At 42.2% G+C, this 23,844-nt stretch overlaps 1 protein-coding gene across 1 annotated transcript; it reads right to left on the minus strand.

Annotated features, from left to right (window-relative positions):
• Positions 1-1,415: 1,415 nt before the first annotated feature.
• B3GALT1 (beta-1,3-galactosyltransferase 1) lies at positions 1,416-2,675 on the minus strand. Its single transcript, XM_030210052.1, has one exon. It carries the CDS (start codon positions 2,514-2,516, stop codon positions 1,536-1,538), a length of 981 nt encoding a protein of 326 aa, XP_030065912.1. The 5' UTR covers positions 2,517-2,675; the 3' UTR covers positions 1,416-1,535.
• Between the last annotated feature and the right edge of the window lie 21,169 nt (positions 2,676-23,844).

The following is a 23,844-nucleotide window of genomic DNA, read 5'->3' on the forward strand; positions in this document are numbered from 1 at the left end:
TGAATATTTCCCCTGACTGCCCTGGCACTATCTGGACAGTCTCTCTAACGGGGAATTAAATAAGTAAAATTCTGTGCTCTCGCTACTGTGATTACTCCAATTTGGAGCTATGCTATGAGGAAATAGGAGTCGTCTTCAAGATTTCATATAACAATTGAACTCATGGGAACAAGATGTCTTTATTCCAAGGACAAAAACTGAATTTATTTGAAGGAAGATTGCCATGGTATTGGCAAGTGATGCTAAAAATGTCTTAGAATAAAGTTTGGAACTGTTGCAAGATTGTCTGGGATTGAACATGCACAACTATTATCAGAACATTGGGCCAGTGGTTATTCCACTGGGTAAGTTTATTCAAGATATTTCAATTCTGATATAGTGATTGTGACATGGATAACAGGTAAGTACTGTTAAGCATAATTTCTAAATAAAGACAGTGGTGACACTGAAGCTATAAAAATTATGAAAAATAATTTTTGAACTTTAAGGGCCCCTTGTACGAAGTTGCGGCAAAAGGGGGCCTACACTGGCGTCAGTGTGTGTTTTTGACGTGCACAGAGGCCCCCTTTTACCACAGCAGGTAAAAGGAGGGTCTTTCTTTTTTTCAGGAAATGGCTGTGTGGCAGGTGAAGCACTTGCCATGTGGCCATTTTGGGGGGGGGGGGGGGGGGGGGGAGGGTGCCCTTACTTCCACCCATGGAGGTGGAGTTAAGGGCTCCCACGTTAACCTGGCAATAATCGGGCAGCGTGCGGCACTGTCCAATTACCACCGGGTACACACCAGTGTTAAAAAAATAAAAATATTTTTGAAGCGCCAGATATGACGCGCACGGAGGGTGGGGGAACTACCGCCGGGCTGCTGCAGTAGCCCGGCGGTACTTCCTTTTTAGCGAGTGGTAAGCCCACGTTGGGCTTACCGTCGCTTTGTAAAAAGGTCCCTAAATGGTTTGGAGTTTTCTACTGTGCTTAGTATAGGGGACTATCTGGACAGTGCCAGGGCAGTTCCTGAATTTACCAGGTTGGTGGCCATATTCAGACCACTAACTGGATAGCAATCAGCTGAAGTTAGGATAATTCTAACTTTATCTGGTTAACAGTCTGAATATCGCTGTTACTGAATAGCACTCTTGGATTGGTGCTGAAACTGGATATTAGTGCCAGTCAATATCTGGGTAGTGGTGCTAAATATCTGGTTTTATTTTAATTGCGGCAGCTGGCGTTTTTCTTAAATGTTGACTACAGCGGTTCCATCATCAGCCAATGTATTTTTTAATGACTAAAATCCTTAAAAGTTGTGTATAGATTGAGGGAAGGGAAAACACAGAAAAATTGCTACTACGGTTTGCAGCTGCCTTGTCGTTAAAAGTTTAGGAATAGAGTATAAGTCAGTAAAATGGTGATCAAAGGAACATAATATAAAAAAAATCAAGTAAGTTAAATTTCAAACTTCATATCTTCAGGATCTTGTCTGTAGACCAGTATATGATAATATCTTATGTCCCCATACTCAAAAAGATATATACACCGGTAAAATGTTAACATCTGAGATGTTTTTTGCTTGTCATGTCATTCCAAATTCTGTGCATTTCTTCAGGGCCTATCTGATGCACTGTTATGACTCTGCGATACCTACACAAGCTGTATGCCATTTTCCAGTGATTAAAACCACTATTTTGGAAGGGATGAATGCCAAGTTTCCGAAGGCAAAGTCCTACATATACATCTTCAAGATGCAGAAGTCTGGTGTGGAGGGATGTTTTGTAAATAAGTTCTGCTACATCAGCGGAAAATATGTAGCCAGTGCCTGAACAGAATGGTGGATAATTACTCTCAGGATATAAGTCTCTAGGCATGTACCATTTGCTGCGAACGTCTCTTATTGGTCCTCCATTGATGACATAACCAGTGAAATACCTTCTTCTTGGCTTTGTGGTGGGTTTTAGTAGCTTATAAATCAGGTTGTCCATGTTTACAAATATATCACTGTCTGTTTTCATCACATACTTTGCTTTTGAGCAAAATGTGGCCACCCATCTCATGCCCATCAAAGTTTTGAGGGTGAGATTATGATAAGAATCAATGAAGTCCTCCACAACAATGTCATGAAAAATTTGACTTTCTTGCTCAACCATCTGATTTAGAACAGGGTCTGTATTTTTACCAAGAAGAAAGAGGGTAACAATTTTAATGCCCTTGAAGTTGCTTTCATCTCCCCATGTTTCTCGTATTGCTTGCCTTGCATCAAATTCTTTGTGAGTTGTGCTGATCAGAATTACTAAGAAAGGCCCATTCTTCTCACATTTGTCAGGCTCATTGATGAGGAATTCAAAAGAATGTGGATTTATAGGTCGAGTTCTTATATTGCTAAAAGAGACATTCTTTCTCACTATGGATACACTACCAAATGACCTGCTGCCAGTGTATGAAGAAGTAGGGCGAGTTACGCTTAAGTACCAAAGAGCACTTGCCCAGCAAACAACTGTCAAAACATATAAGCAGGAAACCTTTGAAGCCATGGTTTTTATAGCTCTTCTATTCGGTATATTGAATAAAAAGCCTGCTTACCATTAGCATCTTTTGTGGCAGCAAAGGCAGCATAATACTAAAGTACTTTAAAGTTCGACATTGAATGGTAATTGTAAAGAAGTTCATGGATTTTGGATCAAGATATTTAACCATGAAGTCAATCTCCTTCTCTTATCTTGGGTGACGGAAGAGTCCATCTCTTGAAGTACATGGTATTTCTGTAAAATAGGAATAGAAATATTCAATTATTTGTTGTCCAAATCGAATCATTCTAGTACATCATTATAGATTGTGTGGTTCAAATAATCATTTCATATCCCAACTTCATGATTCACAGTCAGATGCTTGGTAAAAGAAAGCTTTTATCAAGCCTTACCCATCAAAATCGCTTATATAATTAACCAAAGGCCCCTTTTACTAAACTGCAGTAAAATCTAGGCTTACTGACAGATTCTATATAGCGCGCCTAGAGTTCGGTGCCAAAATCCAAGTAGATTCCATAACAAAGTGTGTAACTTAATTGGCTTAACAAGCTAATCATTGTTGTTAACAGCACTTAATAAGCAATAATGAGAAATAATTAGCAAAAATTAAAATTTAGGCGCACAAATCCCTAAACGTATTCTGTAACCCACTGCATCTAAATTCTAAAGTGCACAGGCAAACATGGGCATGGTTATAGGCGGGACAATGGGTGTTTTGTGGGTGTTCCAAAATTTACACACACTGTTGTAGAATATGGCCCAGTGCAAGTAAATCTACACGCCGGGATTTACGCCATGTTTTCATTGATGTAAATGAATGTACGTAGTTTTAGGTGATGCGAATTCCACCTAGGTATATTCTATATAGAAATATAGAAAAATGATGGCAGATAAAGGCCAAATGGCCCATCCAGTCTGCCCATGTTCCATAACCACTAACTCTTCCTTTTCCTAAGGGATCCTATGTGCCTGTCCCACTGGGAGGCCATTCTACGCGTCCACCACCCTTTCCTTGAATGAATACTTTCTTAGATTCCTTCTAAGCCTATTTCCTCCTAGCTTCATCATATGCCCCCTCATGCCAGAGTTTTCCTTCATTTGAAAAAGGCTCACTTCATGTACATTAATGCCTCTGAGATATTTAAATGTCTCTATCATATCTCCTCTGTCCCTCCTCTCTTCCAGTGTATGCACGTTGAAGTTCATAAGTTGTCCCTATATGTTTTATGTCCAAGACCACTTACCAATTTTGTAGCCACCCTCTGGACCGAATCCATCCTGTTCATATCCTTCCATAGGTGTGGTCTCCAGAACTGCACACAGTACTCTAAATGGGGCCTTACCAGAGACTTATACAAGGGTGTTATCATGTCTTTGTTCCTGCTGGTCATTCCTCTCCTTATGCACCCAAGCATCCTTCTGGCAATGACCGTTGCTTTTTCTGTTTGGAAACTTTAAGGTCATCAGACACAATAACCCCCAAGTCCCACTCTTCCTTTGTACACAGAAGTACTTCACTCCCTATATTATACCGTTCCCTCAGATTCTTATGACCCAAGTGCATGACCCTGCATTTTTTAGCATTAAATCTTAGTTGCCAAATACTGGACCATTCCTCATGCAATGCTAGGTCCTTCCTCATGTCATCCACACCTTCCAGGGTGTCCACCCTGTTGCAGAGTATGGTACCATATATAATAACATACATAGTAGATGACGGCAGAAAAAGACCTGCACGGTCCATCCAGTCTGCCCAACAAGATAACTCATATGTGCTACTTTTTGTGTATACCCTACTTTGATTTGTACCTGTGCTCTTCAGGGCACAGACCGTATAAGTCTGCCCAGCACTATCCCCGCCTCCCAACCACCAGCCCCGCCTCCCAACCACTGGCTCTGGCACAGACCGTATAAGTCTGCCCAGCACTATCCCCGCCTCCTAACCACCAGTCCCACTTCCCACCACCGGCTCTGGCACAGAGTATGGTATCATCCGAAAAAAGACAAAACTTACCAGACAGCCCTTCCTCAATATTACTCACAAAGATGTTAAAAAGAGCCGGCCCTAGGACTGATCCCTGCGGTACTCCACTGATAACATCCCTATCTTCAGAGCAAGCTCCATTTACCACTACCCTCTGTCTCCTTCCGTTCAGCCAATTTTTAACCCAGTCAGTTAGTCAAGGTTCCATACCAAGGGTACTCAGTTTATTTATGAGTTGCCTGTGCAGAACTGTGTTGAAAGCTTTGCTGAAATCTAAGTACACCACATCTAGCACACCTTCCATGTCCAACTGTTGGTCACCCAGTCGAAGAAATCAATCAGATTAATCTGACACAACCTGCCTCTAGGGAAGCCATGCTGCCTCGGGTCCTGCATTCCATTCAGTTCGAGAAACCTCACAATCCTCTGCTTTAAAAGCATTTCTATTAGTTTACTCAACACCGAGGTCAGACTGACTAGTCTGTAATTCCTAAACTCCTCTTTACTTCCACTCTTGCGCAAAGGGACCATATGTGCCCTTCTCCAGTAGAACTTCTCCAAGTTCCTTGAGCACCCTCGGATGTATCCCATCAAGCCCCATCACTTTGTTTACTTTTATTTTAGCTAGCTCATCACGAACACAGTCCTCTGAGAACGGGTCTTGGTCTACCATACATCCATCCCCATTTGCATTTGTTTTCTGCGGTCCTACTCCTGGCCTTTCGTTCATGAATACAGAACAGAAATAATTGTTAAGCAGTTAAGCTTTATCCTTATCAGCTTCCACATATTCCTCCCCCTCAGCTTTGAGCCTCACAATGCTATTATGGTCCTTCCTCCTGTCGCTAACATATCTGAAAAATGTCTTATCACTCAATTTTACCATATTAGCTACCTTTTCTTTCATTTGCCTCTTCGCTTTACTGACAGCTTTTCCTGCTTCTCTTAGCTTATCCTGGTATTCTCGCCTGTCCTCTTTTTTTCTGAGTCATCTTATAACATATGAAGACTAACCTCCTTTCCCTTATCTTTTGGCTACTACGTTCGACAACCAGAGTGGGCTTTTTTCCCTCTTTCCTTTATTTAATTTATTAATATAAAGGTTATTTGCCTATTTGCTTTTAAAATAGCTCCTTTCAGTCTTGTCTGCTGCTATTCTACTTCCTTCAACTGTTCCCATCCTACTAACTCTTTCTTGAGAAATTCCCCCATCTCAGCAAAGTTAGTTCTTTTGAAATCCAGGACCTTCAATCTCGAATAAGCCCTCTCCTCTGTCTTAATGTTGAACCTCACCATTCGGTGATCACTAGATGCCAAATGGTCTCCCACCATGACAATAGAAACATTCTCTCCGTTTGTAAGCACCAGGTCCAGAATAGCTCCATCCTGCGTTGGTTCCTTTACCTGCTGCGGAAACAAATCTTTCTGTAGGGAATCCAAGATCCCTTTGCTTCTGGACAACCCTGCAGCAGGGATACCCCAATCAACAACCGGCATATTAAAATCACCTATCAGTAGTACGTTCCCTTTCCTTTCCAAAAGCACCACTTATAGAATATGCCTAGGTAGAAATATTTACCTCACGGATATTTTAAGCGCCATATAGAGAATCTGTCCCTTAGTGTGTTCTAATGCAGGACTTTCCTGTGCGCCAAGTCCAGAATTAATGCAGCACATTGTAGGGCATTTCTTTTGTGCACTAATGTTGTCATTAGCACTCCAGTACCTGCAAAAAAGTAACATGAGAGCACTTACTGCCTCCTGTTTAGTGCACACATGTTCCAACATGCTAGCTGGATAACGTGGAAAATGCCCACACTCCATCCACGATATGCCCCTCCTAAAAATATTTTTTAAAAATAGGTAACACGCGGGATATTCTGTGCTAACATGCAAAATACCACAAAACGCTTTAATGCATTTTGCAGTAGCCGGTTGACGTGCACTAACTATAAGTTGCCAAAAATTTCATATACACATTTGGGTGTGTGACCAATTTAACTGAATAATGAGCTAATTAGTGTTAATTGGCTTGTTAACCCATTAGTGGCACCAATTAGATTTAATTGAAATATACGCACATAAATGTAGGTGCTGCTTCTGCACCTAAATTTTATGTGCAAATTCAAAAAGGGGGTGCAGAAACAGGAGGAACAGGGGCATTCGTAACATTTGCATGCATTGTTATAGAATGAGGGGTGATATGCACCTAACTTAGGCATGTACATTTGTACCATGTTTCAGTTGGAGCAAATGGCTGTACCTACCATTAGCTGCGATTCCTGGGCATAAGCGCTATTTTATAAACTGCACCTAACTTTAAGAGCAGTTTATAGAATAGTGCCTTTATCTGTGCCGATTTGTTTTGAACCATATATCAAATTCAACCCTAAGGGCTTAATACCCTTTAGTAAATGGGCCCCCGAGTTTACAGAAGCTATGCAGTAAAATTCAAAGGAATGCAGGGGATAGGAAGGAGGCAAAACAAAGAGAAAGGAGATATCATTAATAAAATATTGTCTCCCACTTTAACCTTGGATTGTGAGAACATTGGGGACAGAAAAATACCTGCAATAAATAGTATATGTAAACCGCTTTGACTGTATTTACAGAAAGGCGGTATATCAATTGTGGAATAAACAAATAATGTGGATCCACTAGGGCTAGCCCTACACTCATTCAGTCTGAAATAGCACATTGGGACAGATTTTATATATGGTGCCTAAAAAATCAGTGCAGTAAACATTTCCGCTTAAGTGTATTCTATAAGCGGTGCCTAGATTTAGGCGCGGTATATAGAACACGCTTAGTTGATATCCGGTGACTAAAACTATGTACCTCCATTTACACCAATGAAAACATGGTATAAATCCATGCGCTTAGATTTACATGCACTAGGCCATATTCTGTAATTACACATGTAAATTTTGGAACAACTACGAAATGCCCATTTCCATGCCCATAGCCACACCCCTTTTGAACTGCACACATTAGAATTTAGGCATAGTACATTACAGAATTCACTTAGTGAGTTGTGTGTGTAAATTCTAATTATTACCAATTAGTGCTTATTATTGCTTGTTAAGTGCTATTATCAATGCTGATTAGTTTATGCACGCTGTTATAGAATATGTCTGGATTTTGCACGGATCTCTAGATGTGCTATATAGAATCCAGGGGATAGTAAGGATTTGGGGCTTGCTTTCTGATAATGTCTAGGATTTTTCTGGTGGTTGTTAGCTCTTGAATCAATTTGACCCCCTATGTTTGTGAAATTGACACCGATGTCTGTAAGATTGATTTGAAAGCTGCTGACATTAGTATCTGCAGGATTTTATTATTACTATTAGTTCTCTATAAGTAGTAGACCATCATTTATTGCATTCTCAAATATCTTTTTGAAAGGAGCCTGTGAAATATGCTGAGTTGCCAAACGGGTCCTTGGAAGAAAATATATTTAGGAACTACTGACCTATAAGTGTAACGACGTATGTTTCTGCATAGCAAATGTAAGTCCCTGCAGTAAGTAGAAAATTATTCCCTTGTTAAATCATGATCTATGGTCAACAAGCTGCTCATATCAAATTCTTCAGTACAGAAGTGCTGAAAAGTGTTTTGTGATAGTAAATAATTTAGCACTGATACAAGTGTCATGGATTCCTGCTGTGTAACAAGGGTATAAAATAAAAAATTTCAGCTCACACATATCTTTTTTTAAAAATATTCTGCCAAACTTGCATAGTTGAACAAAATATTAATGGAAGACTTTCCATGAAAATGAAAGATGATATTGAGTTGGTGTCATCCAAGGTGAGCTTTGGACTCTGATTCCACTAATTTGTTAGCAGTCCTATCTTTGAAATTGGCCAAAGACTCATCTACAAGAGAGATGGTATTTTTGATTGCTGGGTCTTAGATTTGGAATGAAGACCCTGAGAAAATTTATCAGAATAGGATCTCCCTGTCTAGAGAGGTGTATTAAGAGGAAAGAATATATGTAGAAAAGAATGGCCTAAGCAGCTTGTGACTTGTGTATGATAAACATATCCTGTACAGATTTTAGGGACAAGAACACAGAACCAAGTATGTGATAAGCCCATCTTGCAGGGGACAAAGTCGAAGTCTTAATATAATTTTTGCTTGCCCTTGATCTAATGCAGTAATGTATATTTAATCAGTATTTGTTTCCTGTTAGTGCTTGCTTGCCTCACATGAACAATCACTGAACTGCAAATTTATATGGAACAAATGTCACAAATATTCAAATAAAAGGAACAGAAGCGAATTAGAGGGCTGAAGAGCTCAGGGAACATCTCTAATTAGGAGAATACCGTGAGCCTCTTCCCAAAAGCTTTTGACAATTAACTAACAGTAATCCACTCCTACCCTAGCTGAGATAATATTTAACCATCTCTCAGACCTCATGTGCACCTTTCTTTAAATTAGTCACCTTATTTTTTAACTCCTCTTACTCTCTTACCATCTTTGCTTATACAAATTCTGTAGTATACTATGCCATACTTTGTATTGTTATTTGCATACTTTTACTGCAGTAATTGTCTATTGCTCATGTTTGATTTATTCTTACTGTACACCGCCTTGAGTGAATTCCTTCAAAAAGGCAGTAAACAAATCCTAATAAATAAAAATAATAAATAAATATTCTCTGTGTGTGATATTCTTTATCTTGGCCTCTCCCAGGGATGGGAGGCAAAGCGCTGAGCTGATGTCATGAGCAACAGCAACAACCTTCCATATAAAGTTATGACAAGTGGATAGTAAAAAAAAAAAGAAAATTGTTGAAGGCTTACTAATCTTTAGTAAAAGACCCCCTTAATATTGACCGTCTGTATTATTTTTAGTTATTGTTTTTTTCTCATTTGAAATTTCAACTTTAATATATACATACATATATATATATATATATATATATATATATATATATATATATATATATATATATATCAAGCAAATGAAAAGTTATTAGGAAATAGCAATTACCATGTAATAAAAAATAAACTACATAGTTAAGAATAGTATCTAAAAGTCCACATCAAGAAGGGAATGCAAACACAATTATCTTGCAATATAAATACAGAAGAAAAGCAGTCCCTACCATAAATGATCTACTTTTTCTCACGTTCCAAAACAAATTTGTCCAGATGTGCAGAATCATAGAAAATATATTTCTTATCCCCCAGATGAATCAGACATCTGGAAGGGAACCGCAGAAAAAAACGCATACCCAGAGAAACAACTATTGGTAATAATGTCTTGAGTATCTTCTTGGAAGGCTGTTAGTTCCCCTGGCCCAAGACCAGGTACCAACCCATCTGTCTTCCTATCAGAACTCTTCATTGCAATTGGCATATAGGAACATTTCAAAATAGAAACAGAGTCCACATTTTCACATTTTAAATTCTCCTTAAAATATTTATGAAGTAACTGTTCAGCAAATATCAAAGGGGTTGTAGGAAACTGTCAATTATTAGACCTAACTGATTTTCTAGTGACTCTAATTTATGGTGCACGGTCAGAGTATCCTTCACTGCTGAGACTTGCACGGACTGTAAATTATTATTCTGAACCTGCATTACTTTTAACAATGCATTCAAACTAGTGATCTTAACCTGCATACCTGAAGTACATGCAACAGGAAAAAGTGCATAATTGAGTGACCTTGCCCTTCAACATTTCCTTCATTCTGGAAACAACTCACTAAATATCAACTGGAGAGACTGCTCCCTCCTCCACAGTTGGTAAGGAAACATCTAGAGCCAGTTCAAAAGTCACTGGCTCTAAGTCAATTGAGTGTATTCCAGGAGAAGTAGAAGAAGGGTTAGGTCCCACCAACTCAACAGCTTGCTGCAACATATCGGTACGAGCTGCTTGATGAGTAGAACTATTTGTGGGCTGTGCAGGAAGGATATGTGCCTCAGGACTCAAGGGAACACTGTCAGATGAAAGAGAAGTACTCACAGTTGTAACAGTTACCACAAAGTGTCTGTCTATTGGCCCCTTAGCCTTAGGGGCAGTGGCGTAGCCAGACTGCCAATTTTGGATGGGCCTGAACCCAAAGTGGGTGGGCACAAAATTTTCTCTCTACCCCCCTCCCCCAGCAAAATTTAGTCACGCTAATCAGATGCATTTGTCACACAGGGTAAAGTGCTGCTTTTCAGTGCATCAGATTTCAGAAAATAATTTATTTAATAGCCTAACACCCTTTTCCATGAGCTTTCAGAGGCCAAAACCTCCTGCCTCAGGTCAGTATAATGCTGTTACGGTATCCTCGCCTGACCTAAGGAAGGAAGTATTGGTCTCTGAAACTTCATTAACACAGGTACCATATTACTTTATCCTAAATTAAAAATAAAATTATTTTCTTTACCTTTCTTGTATGGCCATTTACTTTTTCTCATTGTGTCGCTCCCAGTCTCTAGATTCTACTTTCCTTCGTTTTCGCTTAACTCTTCTGCCACGGTTTCCTGGCCATTTCTCATTTTTCTCTCCTTTTTCTTTGCTTTCTTCAATATTTTTCTGCCTCTCTCTCTCTGTCCTGATTTAATTAATTCTTACTATCCATTCTTTAATTTCCTTCATCTACTTATGGCTTTTCATCTTTTTCTCACCCTTGTTCTCCCCATGCCCCTTCCTCTTCAGTCTTTCACTACTCTCCTTTTCCATCCAGCAGCTCTCTTCTTTCTCTCCCCATCCTTCCAGTCTCCCCTCTCTCTCCCCATCCTTCCAGTAGTCTCCCCTCTTTCTTTCTGCATCCTTCCGTCCAGTGTCACCTCTTTCTCCCTACCCTTCCATCCAGCGTCTTCCCTTTCTCTCCCCATCCTTCCATCCATCTATCCTCTCTCCTGATTCTTCCATCTAATGTCTCTCTCCCTCTTTCTAACCAGTGTCTCTGTATCACTCTACCCTTTTCTGTTCAGTGTCCCTTCTCTCTCCACATCCTTCCAGTCTCTCCCCTTTCTCTCCCCATCCTTCCATCCAGAGTCTCTCTCCCCATCCATCCGTTTTCCCTCTCTCTCCCCATCCTTCCATCTGTTTTCTATCTTTTCTCCCCATCCTTCCATGTTTTCCCTCTTTCTCCCCATCCTTCCCCTCATTCTCTGCCATCCTTCCATCTGTTTTCCCTCTTTTCTCCCCATCCATCCGTTTTCCCTCTTTCTCTCCCCATCCTTCCATCTGTTTTCTATCTTTTCTCCCCATCCTTCCATGTTTTCCCTCTTTCTCCCCATCCTTCCATGTTTTCCCTCATTCTCTGCCATCCTTCCATCTGTTTTCCCTCTTTTCTCCCCATCCTTCCATGTTTTCCCTCTTTCTCCCCATCCTTCCATGTTTTCCCTCATTCTCTGCCATCCTTCCATCTGTTTTCCCTCTTTCTCCCATCCTTCCATGTTTTCCCTCTTTCTCCCCATCCTTCCATGTTTTTCCCTCATTCTCTGCCATCCTTCCATCTGTTTTCCCTCTTTTCTCCCCATCCTTCCATGTTTTCCCTCTTTCTCCCCATCCTTCCATCTGTTTTCCCTCTTTTTTTCCCCATCCTTCCATGTTTTCCCTCTTTTCTTCGACGACACCCGCCCTGCATGCCAGCGCCAGCCCCATCTCCCATTGCCGGCCACTGCTGCTTTTCCTGTTGAGCAGCAGGGCCGGCGCTACAAAAAGAAGAAGCGCTAACGGCGCTAAGGAGTAAGGCCGAGAAATGTTTAAAAAAAAAAAAGCGCGGCACCGGCAGGCACTGTCTCGGCAGCCTTGAGGCATTGGCTGCTGAGGCATTGGCTGCTGGCTCGCAGGCTCCTCCCGCAGACGGGAGCCTGCGAGCCAGCAGCCAATGCCTCAGCAGCCAATGCCTCAAGGCTGCCGAGACAGTGCCTGCCGGTGCCGCGCTTTTTTTTTTTTTTTAAACATTTCTCGGCCTTACTCCTTAGCGCTGTTAGCGCTTCTTCTTTTGTAGCGCCGGCCCTGCTGCTCAACAGGAAAAGCAGCAGTGGCCGGCAATGGGTGCTGGGGCTGGCGCTGGGCGGGCCTGGGCTGAAATTGGGTGGGCCTGGGCCCAGCCAGGCCCACCCGTAGCTACGCCCCTGCTTAGGGGTAGATGTAACTTGCTCTTCAACACACCTTTGCCCCTCCCTATTCCAGCAAGTTCCAGATTAAGCAAAAGAACTTCAAATACCTTCAAAGAAGCATGCCCCAATGGCCGCGCGCCTCTGCGTGTAGCCCAGATGTACCAGAGCAAGAGGGTGGAGCTTGATAGTTCACCCATCACTTACTTTGAGGCAGCCATAGGCAAAGAAATTGTTAATTCTGTTTTAACTCTTCAGTTCTGTAAAGTGATGGAGGAATGTCATATGGTTTAGATTATTTAGAAGTTTAACGTTTGGGTTAGAAAGGTCTGAGAGAGAAACTTTCTTTGACCCTTGTGAGTGATGGATGGTTAAGGCTAGTTCATAGATATTATTTTACACAGTTGGAGGCCATTAAATCTTGAGGGGATCAGCAAAGCCAGGCATATTGTAGTTTTAAAAGGATTAGTTTTAAAATGCTAGTTAGAAGGAAACAGGTTAGATATAGATATTCTAGATATTATAGATACCATTATAAATATTTAGATTGTGCCTTATAAGGAATTTGATTTCTGCTTATTTTAGAATATGTTTTATTCTGTGTAATTAATAATTCTGTGTGGAATGTCTGTTCAACTCAGTGTTACTTTATAAGTAAGACTGCAGTTGAAAAGGTCATCATCTGGTTTGAATTATCCACAGTCCTAGCTAGTTCAATGTATGAAGCTAATAGGTGAAAGAGGTCAAGAAAAGTCTTGATTAATTATAGGTAAATGTAGGAATGGTCCTGAAAGTAATAACAAACTATATCTGTATGCCATTAAGCAAGATGGCCCTTGACCCCTTAATGAATGCCAGAGTCCAGTTAGCAGTTTAAGCTATGACTGGGATTATGAAAATAATAATAAATGTAAGATTGGCCCCTTAGCCCCTCAATGAACCTAAGTTAGTATGAAGTTGATTGGGAAACTGATTATGTGAGTAATAATAAAATGCAAGAGACTGGTGCCATATTGTCTAGCGTGAGAGGCCCCAGGTCATAGGTCAGTTAGGAAATGTCTGGAACCTATGTAACTGATATTTTGGAAATATATGTATAGAGATGATTGGTTCAGACAGGGTAATTAATCTATTCTTTACCATCTGGAAAGTAAGGAGGGCTAGGAGGGGGTTAGAACTGTATATAACTGGGAGCAGAAGCAGCTTACGTCAGAAGAAGGAGAGAAGAGAACTGAAGAGGACAGACAGAAGCCACAAAGACACAGAGAGCTGAGAAAGAGAAGAAGAGACTTAATGCTGATGTCCTACTTTGTTTGCTGGCAAATAAAGAAGATTTCTCCCTCATTCTGGTGTGTGCTGTTTGACTCCTGAAGTACCACAGATTCTGCTAACACTAGTGGTAATTCCTGCAACAACTTCACTAGCGTCGTTTTCCTCTGTACAGCACTTTGTGACTCCAAAGTTTTACTCTCTCCCAGCTCTAACCTCGGCGCGCAGCCCAGATGTACCAGAGCAAGAGACTGGAGCTTGATGGTCCACCAATCGCTAGGTATTACTTCAGCATTGTCTTTTTCTCCGTACAGCACTTCATGGCCTTTTCACTCTGTCCCACTTTAGTTGTTTTTAAAATTTGTATTAATCAATTGTGTTGTACACCACATAGAATTGTTTTTTGCCAGACTAACATCTAATGATTGTGTGCCAAAATGTTGCCTTTTCAGCATTTGCACATGGGTATGCCAAGTCTTGTTCCCAGATCTTACATAGTCCAGTGCATCCTGCTTTTTGTCCATATATCACAACTTTGTATATCCTGACAGTTACATAACCAGAAGCAAGTACAGTCATGCCTATATTATTCACATCATTTACTCTTGATTTAATACAGTGGGTATTGCATCCATTTAGATCAGTGTGAGCAAGGTAGATAGAACTGGGTCTATAATTCATGAAACATTATAATGCACAGCTGGTGCATCACGTGTTCTAGTCTAAATACTCCCTAGTTATCTCAGCTTGACCAGGATGCTACATTTATTAATAGAAAAAAATTAGTCTAAGTTGGTTACTGAAATAGGATATTAGTTTTGAACCTGCACGCTACCACATTAGGGGAATTGGTGTTGACTGGTACAACTTCACTAGTCTCACCCTGTCCAAAACATAGAAAACTTGAAACATGGAACTGAAAATTCAGAGGGAGAGAGGGTGATAAATTAGTTCCAGAGATATATGATGATGGTGGGGGGGGGGGGGGGGGGGGGGAGTTTACAAGATTTCACTCTAAAAGTTGCCACCTCGCAATAATTACATGCATATGCTCTATAGTTTTCAGCTATTAACTGCCCTAGCTCAAGATGAAGGTAGAAGAATGATATTTCACAAAACCACTCACTTTTTTCTACGACATTTATTATGCCAAATAAATTTGGTCAAGATAGTATCTCCCTCCTTATAAGAACTGTGGGGAAAAAGAATCAGGTCACACAGAGAACTTTCATGACTACAGTAATTTGTATAGTTTCTAACTGCCTTATCAAGATAAACACAAGAGAATCCATCTGGCATACATATTATTTTTAACTTTGTTTCTGTTTTTCCGTTTTAACGTTAAGACACACATTCTGCATGCTTGCCAATATAGTACTTCTGTTCACAGAGACTGTGGAGTCAATCTCTGGATGAAACCATATACCCAAGTACTTTATACTGTTTGGTGACCACTGAGAGGGGAAGTAACTAAATTGATGTTTGACACTGGCATAACCTCTGCCTTACACCAATTAATTTTGTATCCTGAAAAATTCCCCAAATTGTAGCAACTGAGAGAGTAAGAGTCCAGGATGAGTTAGGTAGAGCAGCATATCATTCACATTTTGAAAGTGCTGGAGCCCACAATCCCCTGGATTCTATATATTGACCCTAGCATTCCGTGCCAAAATCTAAGCATATTCTAACAACACGTGTAACTTAGTTGGCTTTACAAGCCAATCAGTGTTTTTAACAGCACTTAACAAACAATAATGATCACTAATTGGCAATAATTAGAAATTACACACAACTCGCTATGTGTGTTCTGTAACGCAGAGTGCCTAAATTATAATGCATGGAGTCAAAAAGGGGCATGGTTATGGGTGGGGAAATGGGCATTCTGTGGCGGGGTTCCAAAATTTTCATGCACTGTTATAGAATATGCCCCTCTGTGCCTAAATCTACGTGCCAGTATTTATGACGGGCGCGGAGTCCACTTCTGCTCGCACCTTCAAAGGCACAATGGCACCAAAATTATCTCCCGCCGGACGGGAAGACGCCCACCTGGAGGATCCGATCAACGGGGCTGACGGACCCGTGACCTGTTCTGGTCGCTCCCGCCCTGCCGTCGATCCTCCCTGCCCCAAAGAGTCCCGAGTGCAGGCATCGCACACTCCAGATGCTGCTCTCCGGTTCCCACACCGGGAGCAGCATTTAACTGATTCTGATGGGGCTGCCATGTGCCCAGCTGACTAAGGAGCACAGAAATCCCCCTGCCCGCTAACTGCACGGCTCCCCCCGGTCCGATTTGCAGCAGAACTCCTGCCTACTGTGAGTGCCACCAAAATAACACACAAGGTGTGTGTTTAAATGTTTTTTTTTACAACAGGAGATTAACAACTCACGTGCCCAGGAAAGGAACCAGCAGGAGGGGGGAGAAAGGGAGGGACCTGGCACCACCAGGTGTCCCTGCTCAGCACCTTAGCGAGCCCTCAACCCCATGGGTTATCTCAACTCATCCCGAGGGAACGGGCGAGGAGTCCCAAATCCAGAGCTGCAGAGTTATGACCATCCAGCTGCTAGATAGAGAGAATACTGAGCTTTGGGTGCCAACACATTACCACATATAGAGCCTCAGAAGTTCTCTCTATCTCCACCTGCTGGCAGAGGGACATAACCCACCAGTCTCTGGATTGATCTGTGGGAAGCTATGGAAGGTTTCAGTTGGGGCCGGGGAGGCTTACTTATCAGTCCGTAGGAACCCATCTGCATTGCCCCATATACAACACATACCCATACAACCCTCCCATACACACATGAATTCACATACACACATATATACTCTCTGCGTGCCTATATGCACACACAAACACATGCTCCATACTCTCACCTTACACGTACCAACTACACTTCCCCTCACATCCCCACTTTCCTCCTACAGATCCTAACACAACTGTGAACCAGTAATGGCAGAATATAACATAAACAATTTCCCATAACCCTATACTCACATATGATACCAACAAATTCCTATAACCTTTACACATATGGCCCCACACATATGTTCTACACAAAAGCTATACCCTCCGCACATACACACTTTCATCCCAACACTGCACATGTACACACTCACCTGTTGCCCTCCCCACTGAACACCCCACTCACATACTATTTACGCATATATGACCCACAAACCCCCATACAATGACAAATCACACACTCCTATGTCCACATAATCTAAAATTAGAAATCATATTTTCCTTTTGCTCATTAAATCCTTCAAATAATAACTCAATCTCACCTCTTAGTGGAGATGTGCTGTAATCCTGCAACACATTTTTAAAAAACTCATCACACGCAGCCTGTCAAAATCTTCAAGCTTAATGACTTTTGCAGTTTTAATCCAGCAAAAATGTATATTTGTCACTTTTCTGATAAATCAAAGAAGACAGGGCTGGTGGCTTAAAAAAAAAAAACCATAGCCACAAGAATTAATTCTAGATGATGTTTCTTTTTCAAATTAGGTATAATAGAATGAGAAAGGTAATTGTAATGTTCTTCTGCATAATTTCCTTAGGTCCAAATTTTTCTTATATTCTAGAAATAGGGAACAAGATGGTCACATCATGTCCCTGTTCATCAACAGAACTGGTTATTGCAATCCACCTTATCTTTAATGGACTGAATTGATTCATATTTAATTCATATCTTTGCCAAAGCATTTAAAAAGAAAAGATACACTTTATAATTATGGGTACTGTGTTGGATATGTGATACATTCAGAGATGTCAGAAAAACTGAGTTCAAGTCAGAACATGTCTATGTCCATCCAAACAGAAAATCAAACCATTTACTTACAGCACCCTTGGAATAATATAAAAATGTTATCAACTATATTAGCTTTGAAGAAAATACACTATTGAGGCAAATTTGCAAATGACTTCAGCATATTGAATAATGTTTTGTACTCTCAAGCAGAAGCTTATAAAGTTGTCCTGAGGGTATTCACATAGAAAAATAGGTGCAGAGAAAACTTGAAGTAATACAAGGGCATTATAACATCCTCATTTTTGCTTTCCATTCCTTTCCTAATAATACCTAACATTCTATTTGCTTTCTTAGCTGCCGCCGCACACTGAGCACAGGGTTTCAATGTATCATCAATGACGATACCTAGATCCCTTTCTTGGTCCGTGACTCCTAACGTGGAACCTTGTATGATGTAGCTATAATTCGGGTTCCTCTTTCCCACATGCATCACTTTGCCCAGTCTCCCAGTCTCGTAAGGTCCTCTTATAATTTTTCACAATCCTCTTGCGATTTAATAACTTTGTGTCATCAGCAAATTTAATTACCTCACTAGTTACTCCCATCTCTAGATCATTTATAAATATGTTAAAAAGCAGCAGTCCCAGCACAGACCTCTGGGGAACGAACCCCACTGTCTACCCTTCTCTATTCAGAATACTGACCATTTAACCCTACTTTCTGTTTTCTATCTTTTAACAGTTTTAATCCACAATAGGACACTACCTCCTATCCCATGACTCTCCAATTTCCTTTGGAGTCTTTCAGGAGGTACTTTGTCAAACGCCTTTTGAAAATCCAGATACACAATATCGACCAGCACCACTATATGTGGAGTGGAGGAGTGGCCTAGTGGTTAGGGTGGTGGACTTTGGTTCTGGGGAACTGAGGAACCAAGTTCAATTCCCACTTCAGGCACAGGCAGCTCCTTGTGACTCTGGGCAAGTCACTTAACCCTCCATTGCCCCATGTAAGCCGATTGAGCCTGCCATGAGTGGGAAAGTGCAGGGTACAAATGTAACAAATAAAAAAATATATGGCATTAAGGGCTTCTTTTACAAAGCCGTGCTAGCGATTCCTGCGTGGTAAATGAGAGGAAGCCCATTCAATTCTTATGGGCTTCCTCTCTTTTGCTGTGTGGGAATCGTTAGCACAGCTTTTTTAAAAGAAGCCCTAAATATACATATCCCCCTGGATTCTATAAATGGCATCTGGTCACATTCCAGAGATGCTCATGCAATTTAATCGGCTAATGAGCCAATTAACATCAATATTTGGGTGCGGACAACCAAATACTGACGTTACAATTTGCATGTGCATCTGGCTGCACACTATTCTATAAGGCATGGTATCTAACTCTAATAACGTATAACACAAAAGGGGGTGTGGCCACTGAAGGGGCATGGGGGTGTTCTGAAAACTTACTCATGCACTTACAGAATACTGCCTCAGTGAGTCTAACTTGGGTGCCAGTATTTACACCAGGTTTCAACAGGTATAAGTCTGGCTCCAAAAGTTAGTTGTAAGAATCGGGGCTAAGTGCAATTCTATAAAGGGAAAGGGAAATGGGACTTGATATACCGCCTTTCTGAGGTTTTTGCAACTACATTCAAAGCGGTTTACATATATTCAGGTACTTATTTTGTACCAGGGGCAATGGAAGGGCACATGCTCTTGAATTGCCCTTAGTGCCAATTTTTTTCTAGCACTGTTTTTTGAGTTTCCAAAAAGACCAACACCCCCTTTACTTGTGCCCACAATAGTGGAAACAGTATGCACAAAAAAAGTGGCAAAAAAAGACCTCAGTGAATAGCCTTGCTCCTCACATCAGTATAGAGTCAAAGCATACAACCATCACTGGTAAAAAAAAAAACTCTACCTATCAGAAAAACAAAACAAAATAGGGTGTTGTGGTCTCATGAAACAGGAATAACCTCAAAAGGCTGCAGTTTCATATAAATAATCACTTAAAATGTCTTATCTGCTCAATCGCCACTTCATCTTCTGCAGAACTCCACCAAATGCCCGACAAGGAGCCCTGTTTCACTTCACTGCATCAGGGGAATCAATTCCTGCATTCAGGCCACCACATACGTCACATCTTAGTTTATAAAATGGATGTTCATGCTGGATGTTTCCAGCATATGGACGTCCATCTCACATGTATTTTACAGCAGGCTGTATCGTGTTCATGTGAATATATGTGAGATGGCCGTCCATTTGTGATGTACTGAATGGAATGCCCACGATCTGCATTGGACATCCTTTCTAAAATGCCCCCCACCTGTACCAACTACACAAGGAGAAAGAAGTTATATGTTCAGTGATGTATACACCTTTATAAAATAGACTGCCAGAAATTTCACTATTAAAACCAGTGGTGATTTTTCTGCAGGATCATGCCATGTTGCTGATCTAGAATCTTTTTGAACTTGCGTCCTTTCTCTCATTGTAAGTGAATTTGAAAGTAGAACCCTTTGTTGGCAATGATCATCCTTGATCTTTAATAGAAAACTACCACTGATTATGTGAAACACCATCCCCACGATTCTATATAGCATGCCTAGAGATCTGTGCCGAAATCCAAGTGGATTCTATAACAAAGTGCATAAGTGAACAAGCTTAACAAGCTAATGAGCGTTGATAACAGCACTTAACAAGCAATAATGAGCACTAATTGACACTAATTAGAATTTATATGCACAACTCGCTAAGCGTATTCTGTAACAAAGTGTGTCAAATTTCTAGTGTACGCAGGCAAAAAGGGGCGTGGTTATGGGCAGCGAAATGGGCATTTCATGGGCATTCTGAAATTTACAAGTGTATTTATAGAATATGGCCAAGAGCTGGTACCGGGTTCAAAATGGTACCAGCAATCCCTAGTGGTTGCCTTGCAGTACTACTGCTAGGAGTCAAGTTATCATATAAGGGCCTTTTACCCTTATACAGAAATTTGACCCCTAGTGAGACCACCACTAGACGTTACCACCACTATTTTGAACCTGGCCCCAGCAAGGGCAGAAGCAACTGAGAATTGTTTCTGCCTGAACCCCGTTAGACCCCAGAGAAATAACATGATAGGGGGAGGGGCACTTCAGATTGGGGATATGTTCCTGAGTTGTGTGGGGGAGGGGGAGTGACACAGGAGGGAGCTTTCCGGTATGGGCGCTTGGGGGGTGTTGAATGGAGGGGCTTCAGGAAGAGGGCAAACATATGGGAGGCCTTTGAAACGAGGTTTGTGATTGGGGGCTCGGGGGGCAGTTTATTTAACTGTGGTTGGTCCCTTTAGGTCGTGCCCAGGAACAGTGAGCTGCAGCTTTGTGGCCCAGTGCTCCAGGGATGGTAAAATAACCCAGCTTTTTGCTCAGGTTATTTTTTTACCTATTATAACTCCCTTTTCATAGGACTTCCCAATACTCAGCTGCACAGATTCATAGGAGCTGACTCTGTGGGTGCTGTGGGTGCTTGAGCACCCCCAATATTGAGAAAATTCATTGTGTGTGTCCAAGGAAGGGTTATTTCCACTGGGCTTAGCACCCCCAATAATTTTGAAAAGTTGGCTCCTATGCACAGATTATAACTTGTGCAAAAAACAACCATTATACTGCTCTCTGGTCGGAAGTAATTTCACCATGTCACTCCCCTCTTCAGTTCTTAGGTCCTTCTGCATTCCTGGCTAGTTTCCTGATGCCCTTTTTCCTCTGCAAGGACTTTTCACTCTTCACAACATCTTCTAACTTTTCTCTCTTTCTATCAGGTCCACTTGGACACTAACAGGCACTCTTTATTTAGGGTTTTGGTCAGAGGCGTAGCGGGGGCGGCTGCCACCCGGGGCGGATAGCCGCTGCACCCCCCTGGGTGCAGACCAACACAACCCCCCCCCCCCCAGCATAGCGCCATCCCGACACGGTCCCCACCTGTCTACGAGCTCCATCCATCTGCAGCGCTGTAGTAAAAATCGCTTCGTCGGCCCTTCCCTCACTCACTGTGTCCCGCCCTCTGACGTAACTTCCTATTTCCTCAAGGGCGGGACACAGTGAGTGAGTGAAGGGCCGACGAAGCGATTTGTACAGCAGCGCTGCAGATGGATGGAGCTCGTAGACAGGTGGGGGTCATGTCGGGGGGAAGGCGCTGCGCCGGGGGGGGGGTGGACAGATGCACCCCCCCACCCGCTGACACCCGGGGCGGACTGTCCCCACCGCCTCGCCCTTGCTACGCCACTGGTTTTGGTACCCACCCTTTGGAATAGATTTCCTCTTTACCTTAGACTAGCACCTTCTCTTAGCAAATTCAAATTACTGCTCAAAGCTTTCTATTTGTTTGTATTATAGACGTCAAGAATGAGCTACACAAATAATTTGCACATCCCCCTTCCTCTCTCTTTGATTGACTGGATCTGCACTTCAACAATGAATAAGAAATGTCTAAGCTTCCTTTTGCAACTTTCCTCCCTTAGCTTTCCTTTTGTATAATTGTAATGTCATATTTTAGATGTATTTGTTTGTTGATCCCCTTCCCCTAATACTTTGAACATAGACATTTGTGAAAACCACTTAGATTTCTAATATATAAGTGGTATATCAGATTAAAGTGAACTTGAAGTTGTCAGATCCTTTTAGTTACTTTGGCGGGGGGGGGGGGGGGGGGGCTACAACCTGGCACCTCTATTCAGGCACCCCATGGAGTGCAGAGACAGCCTATTTCTATAACACTTCTATTTACTTCATATAGCTATTTTTATCTGATTTCCTTTGTGTCACCAGGCCCATTATCGGGCTGCTTCTGGTTTCCGGCAAACTTTCTTTTGAGTGAAATTGTTCAAGTATGCAGCATGAGTTATAACAAAGATGGCTGGGTCTTCGACTTTTAAGCAGGGCCGTGCCTAGGGTCTCTGGCGCCCCCCCCCCCCCCCTGCAGACTATCAGTTGGCGGCGGCCCTCCCCCCCTGTGAAAATGATCGCTCACCACTTGCCACACTGACAGGAATTGTCAGCAATATTCTTAGAAACAAATTGCTATACATTGCAAAATAAGATAGCAGATGTAAATTCTCAAAGTGGACATATTCCAAACACTAAAATGAAAATAAAATGATTTTTTTCTACCTTTGTTGTCTGGTGACTTTCTTTTTCTGATCATGCTGGCCCAGTATCTGATTCTGCTGCTATCTGTCCTCTTAACTCCATTTCCAGGGCGTCCTTTCCATTTATTTCTTTCCTTTCCTCCTTTCTTCTTCATTTCTGGTCCTCAGCTTCTGCCTATTTTCTTCATCCATGTGCAGTTTTTCTCCTCTCTTCCTTTTCCCTCATTTCATCTCCTTCATCTCTCTTCCCTCCCCTCTATGTCCAGCAATTTCTCCTCTCTCCCTGAGCCCTGCCCTCCCATCCATGCTCCTCTGTCCCCTGCCCCCTCCATTCATCCCTATCCAGCAATTTCCCTCTCTCCCTGAGCCCTGCCCTGCAATCCATATCCATCCATGCCCATCTGTCCCCTCCATTCATCCCTATCCAGCAATTCCCCTCTCTCCGAGCCCTGCCCTCCCAATCCATGCCCATCCATGCTCCTCTGTCCCCTGCCCCCTCCATTCATCCCTTTCCAGCAATTCCCCTCTCTCCTTGAGCCCTGCCCTCCCATCCATGCTCCTCTGTCCCCTCCATTCATCCCTAATTCCCTATCCAGCAATTCCCCTCTATCCCTGAGCCCTGCCCCTCCCATCCATGCTCCTCTGTCACCCTCCATTAATCCCTATCCAGCAATTCCCCTCTCTCCCTTCCATGACCCCCTCCCCTCGCATCCATGCTCCTCTCTCCTCCCGCTCCCATCATGTCCCAGTTGGCCTGGCCCGCCCTCTTCTCTCCTCCCCCTTCGCATCCATGCTCGTCTCTCCCCTGCCCTCCCGCTCCCATTGTTCAACTGCCCGCCCTCTTCTCCCCCCCCCCAACATCCCTTTTCTTTTTTTTCTTTTTAAATATACCTCTGTCGCGGTCCAGCAGCGTCAGTGAAGGAGGCGGCGCTCCCGACGTCTCTAGCCTTCCCTTCGCTGTGTTCCGCCTTCTTCTGATGTCATTTCCTTGACATCAGAAGAAGGCGGAACACAGCGAAGGGAAGGCTAGAGACGTCGGGAGCGCCGCCTCCTTCACTGACGCTGCGCTGCTGGACCGCCACGGAGGTAAATTTAAAAAGAAAAAAAAAGAAAAGGGATGTTGGGGGGCGGGGAGAA

Source organism: Microcaecilia unicolor, chromosome 7, assembly GCF_901765095.1.
Source record: "Microcaecilia unicolor chromosome 7, aMicUni1.1, whole genome shotgun sequence".
Lineage (NCBI taxonomy): Eukaryota > Metazoa > Chordata > Amphibia > Gymnophiona > Siphonopidae > Microcaecilia > Microcaecilia unicolor.

Coding starts and splice junctions, on each gene's coding strand:
- B3GALT1 (XM_030210052.1), bottom strand. CDS start 2,516: ATGGCTTCAAAGGTTTCCTGCTTATATGTTTTGACAGTTGTTTGCTGG.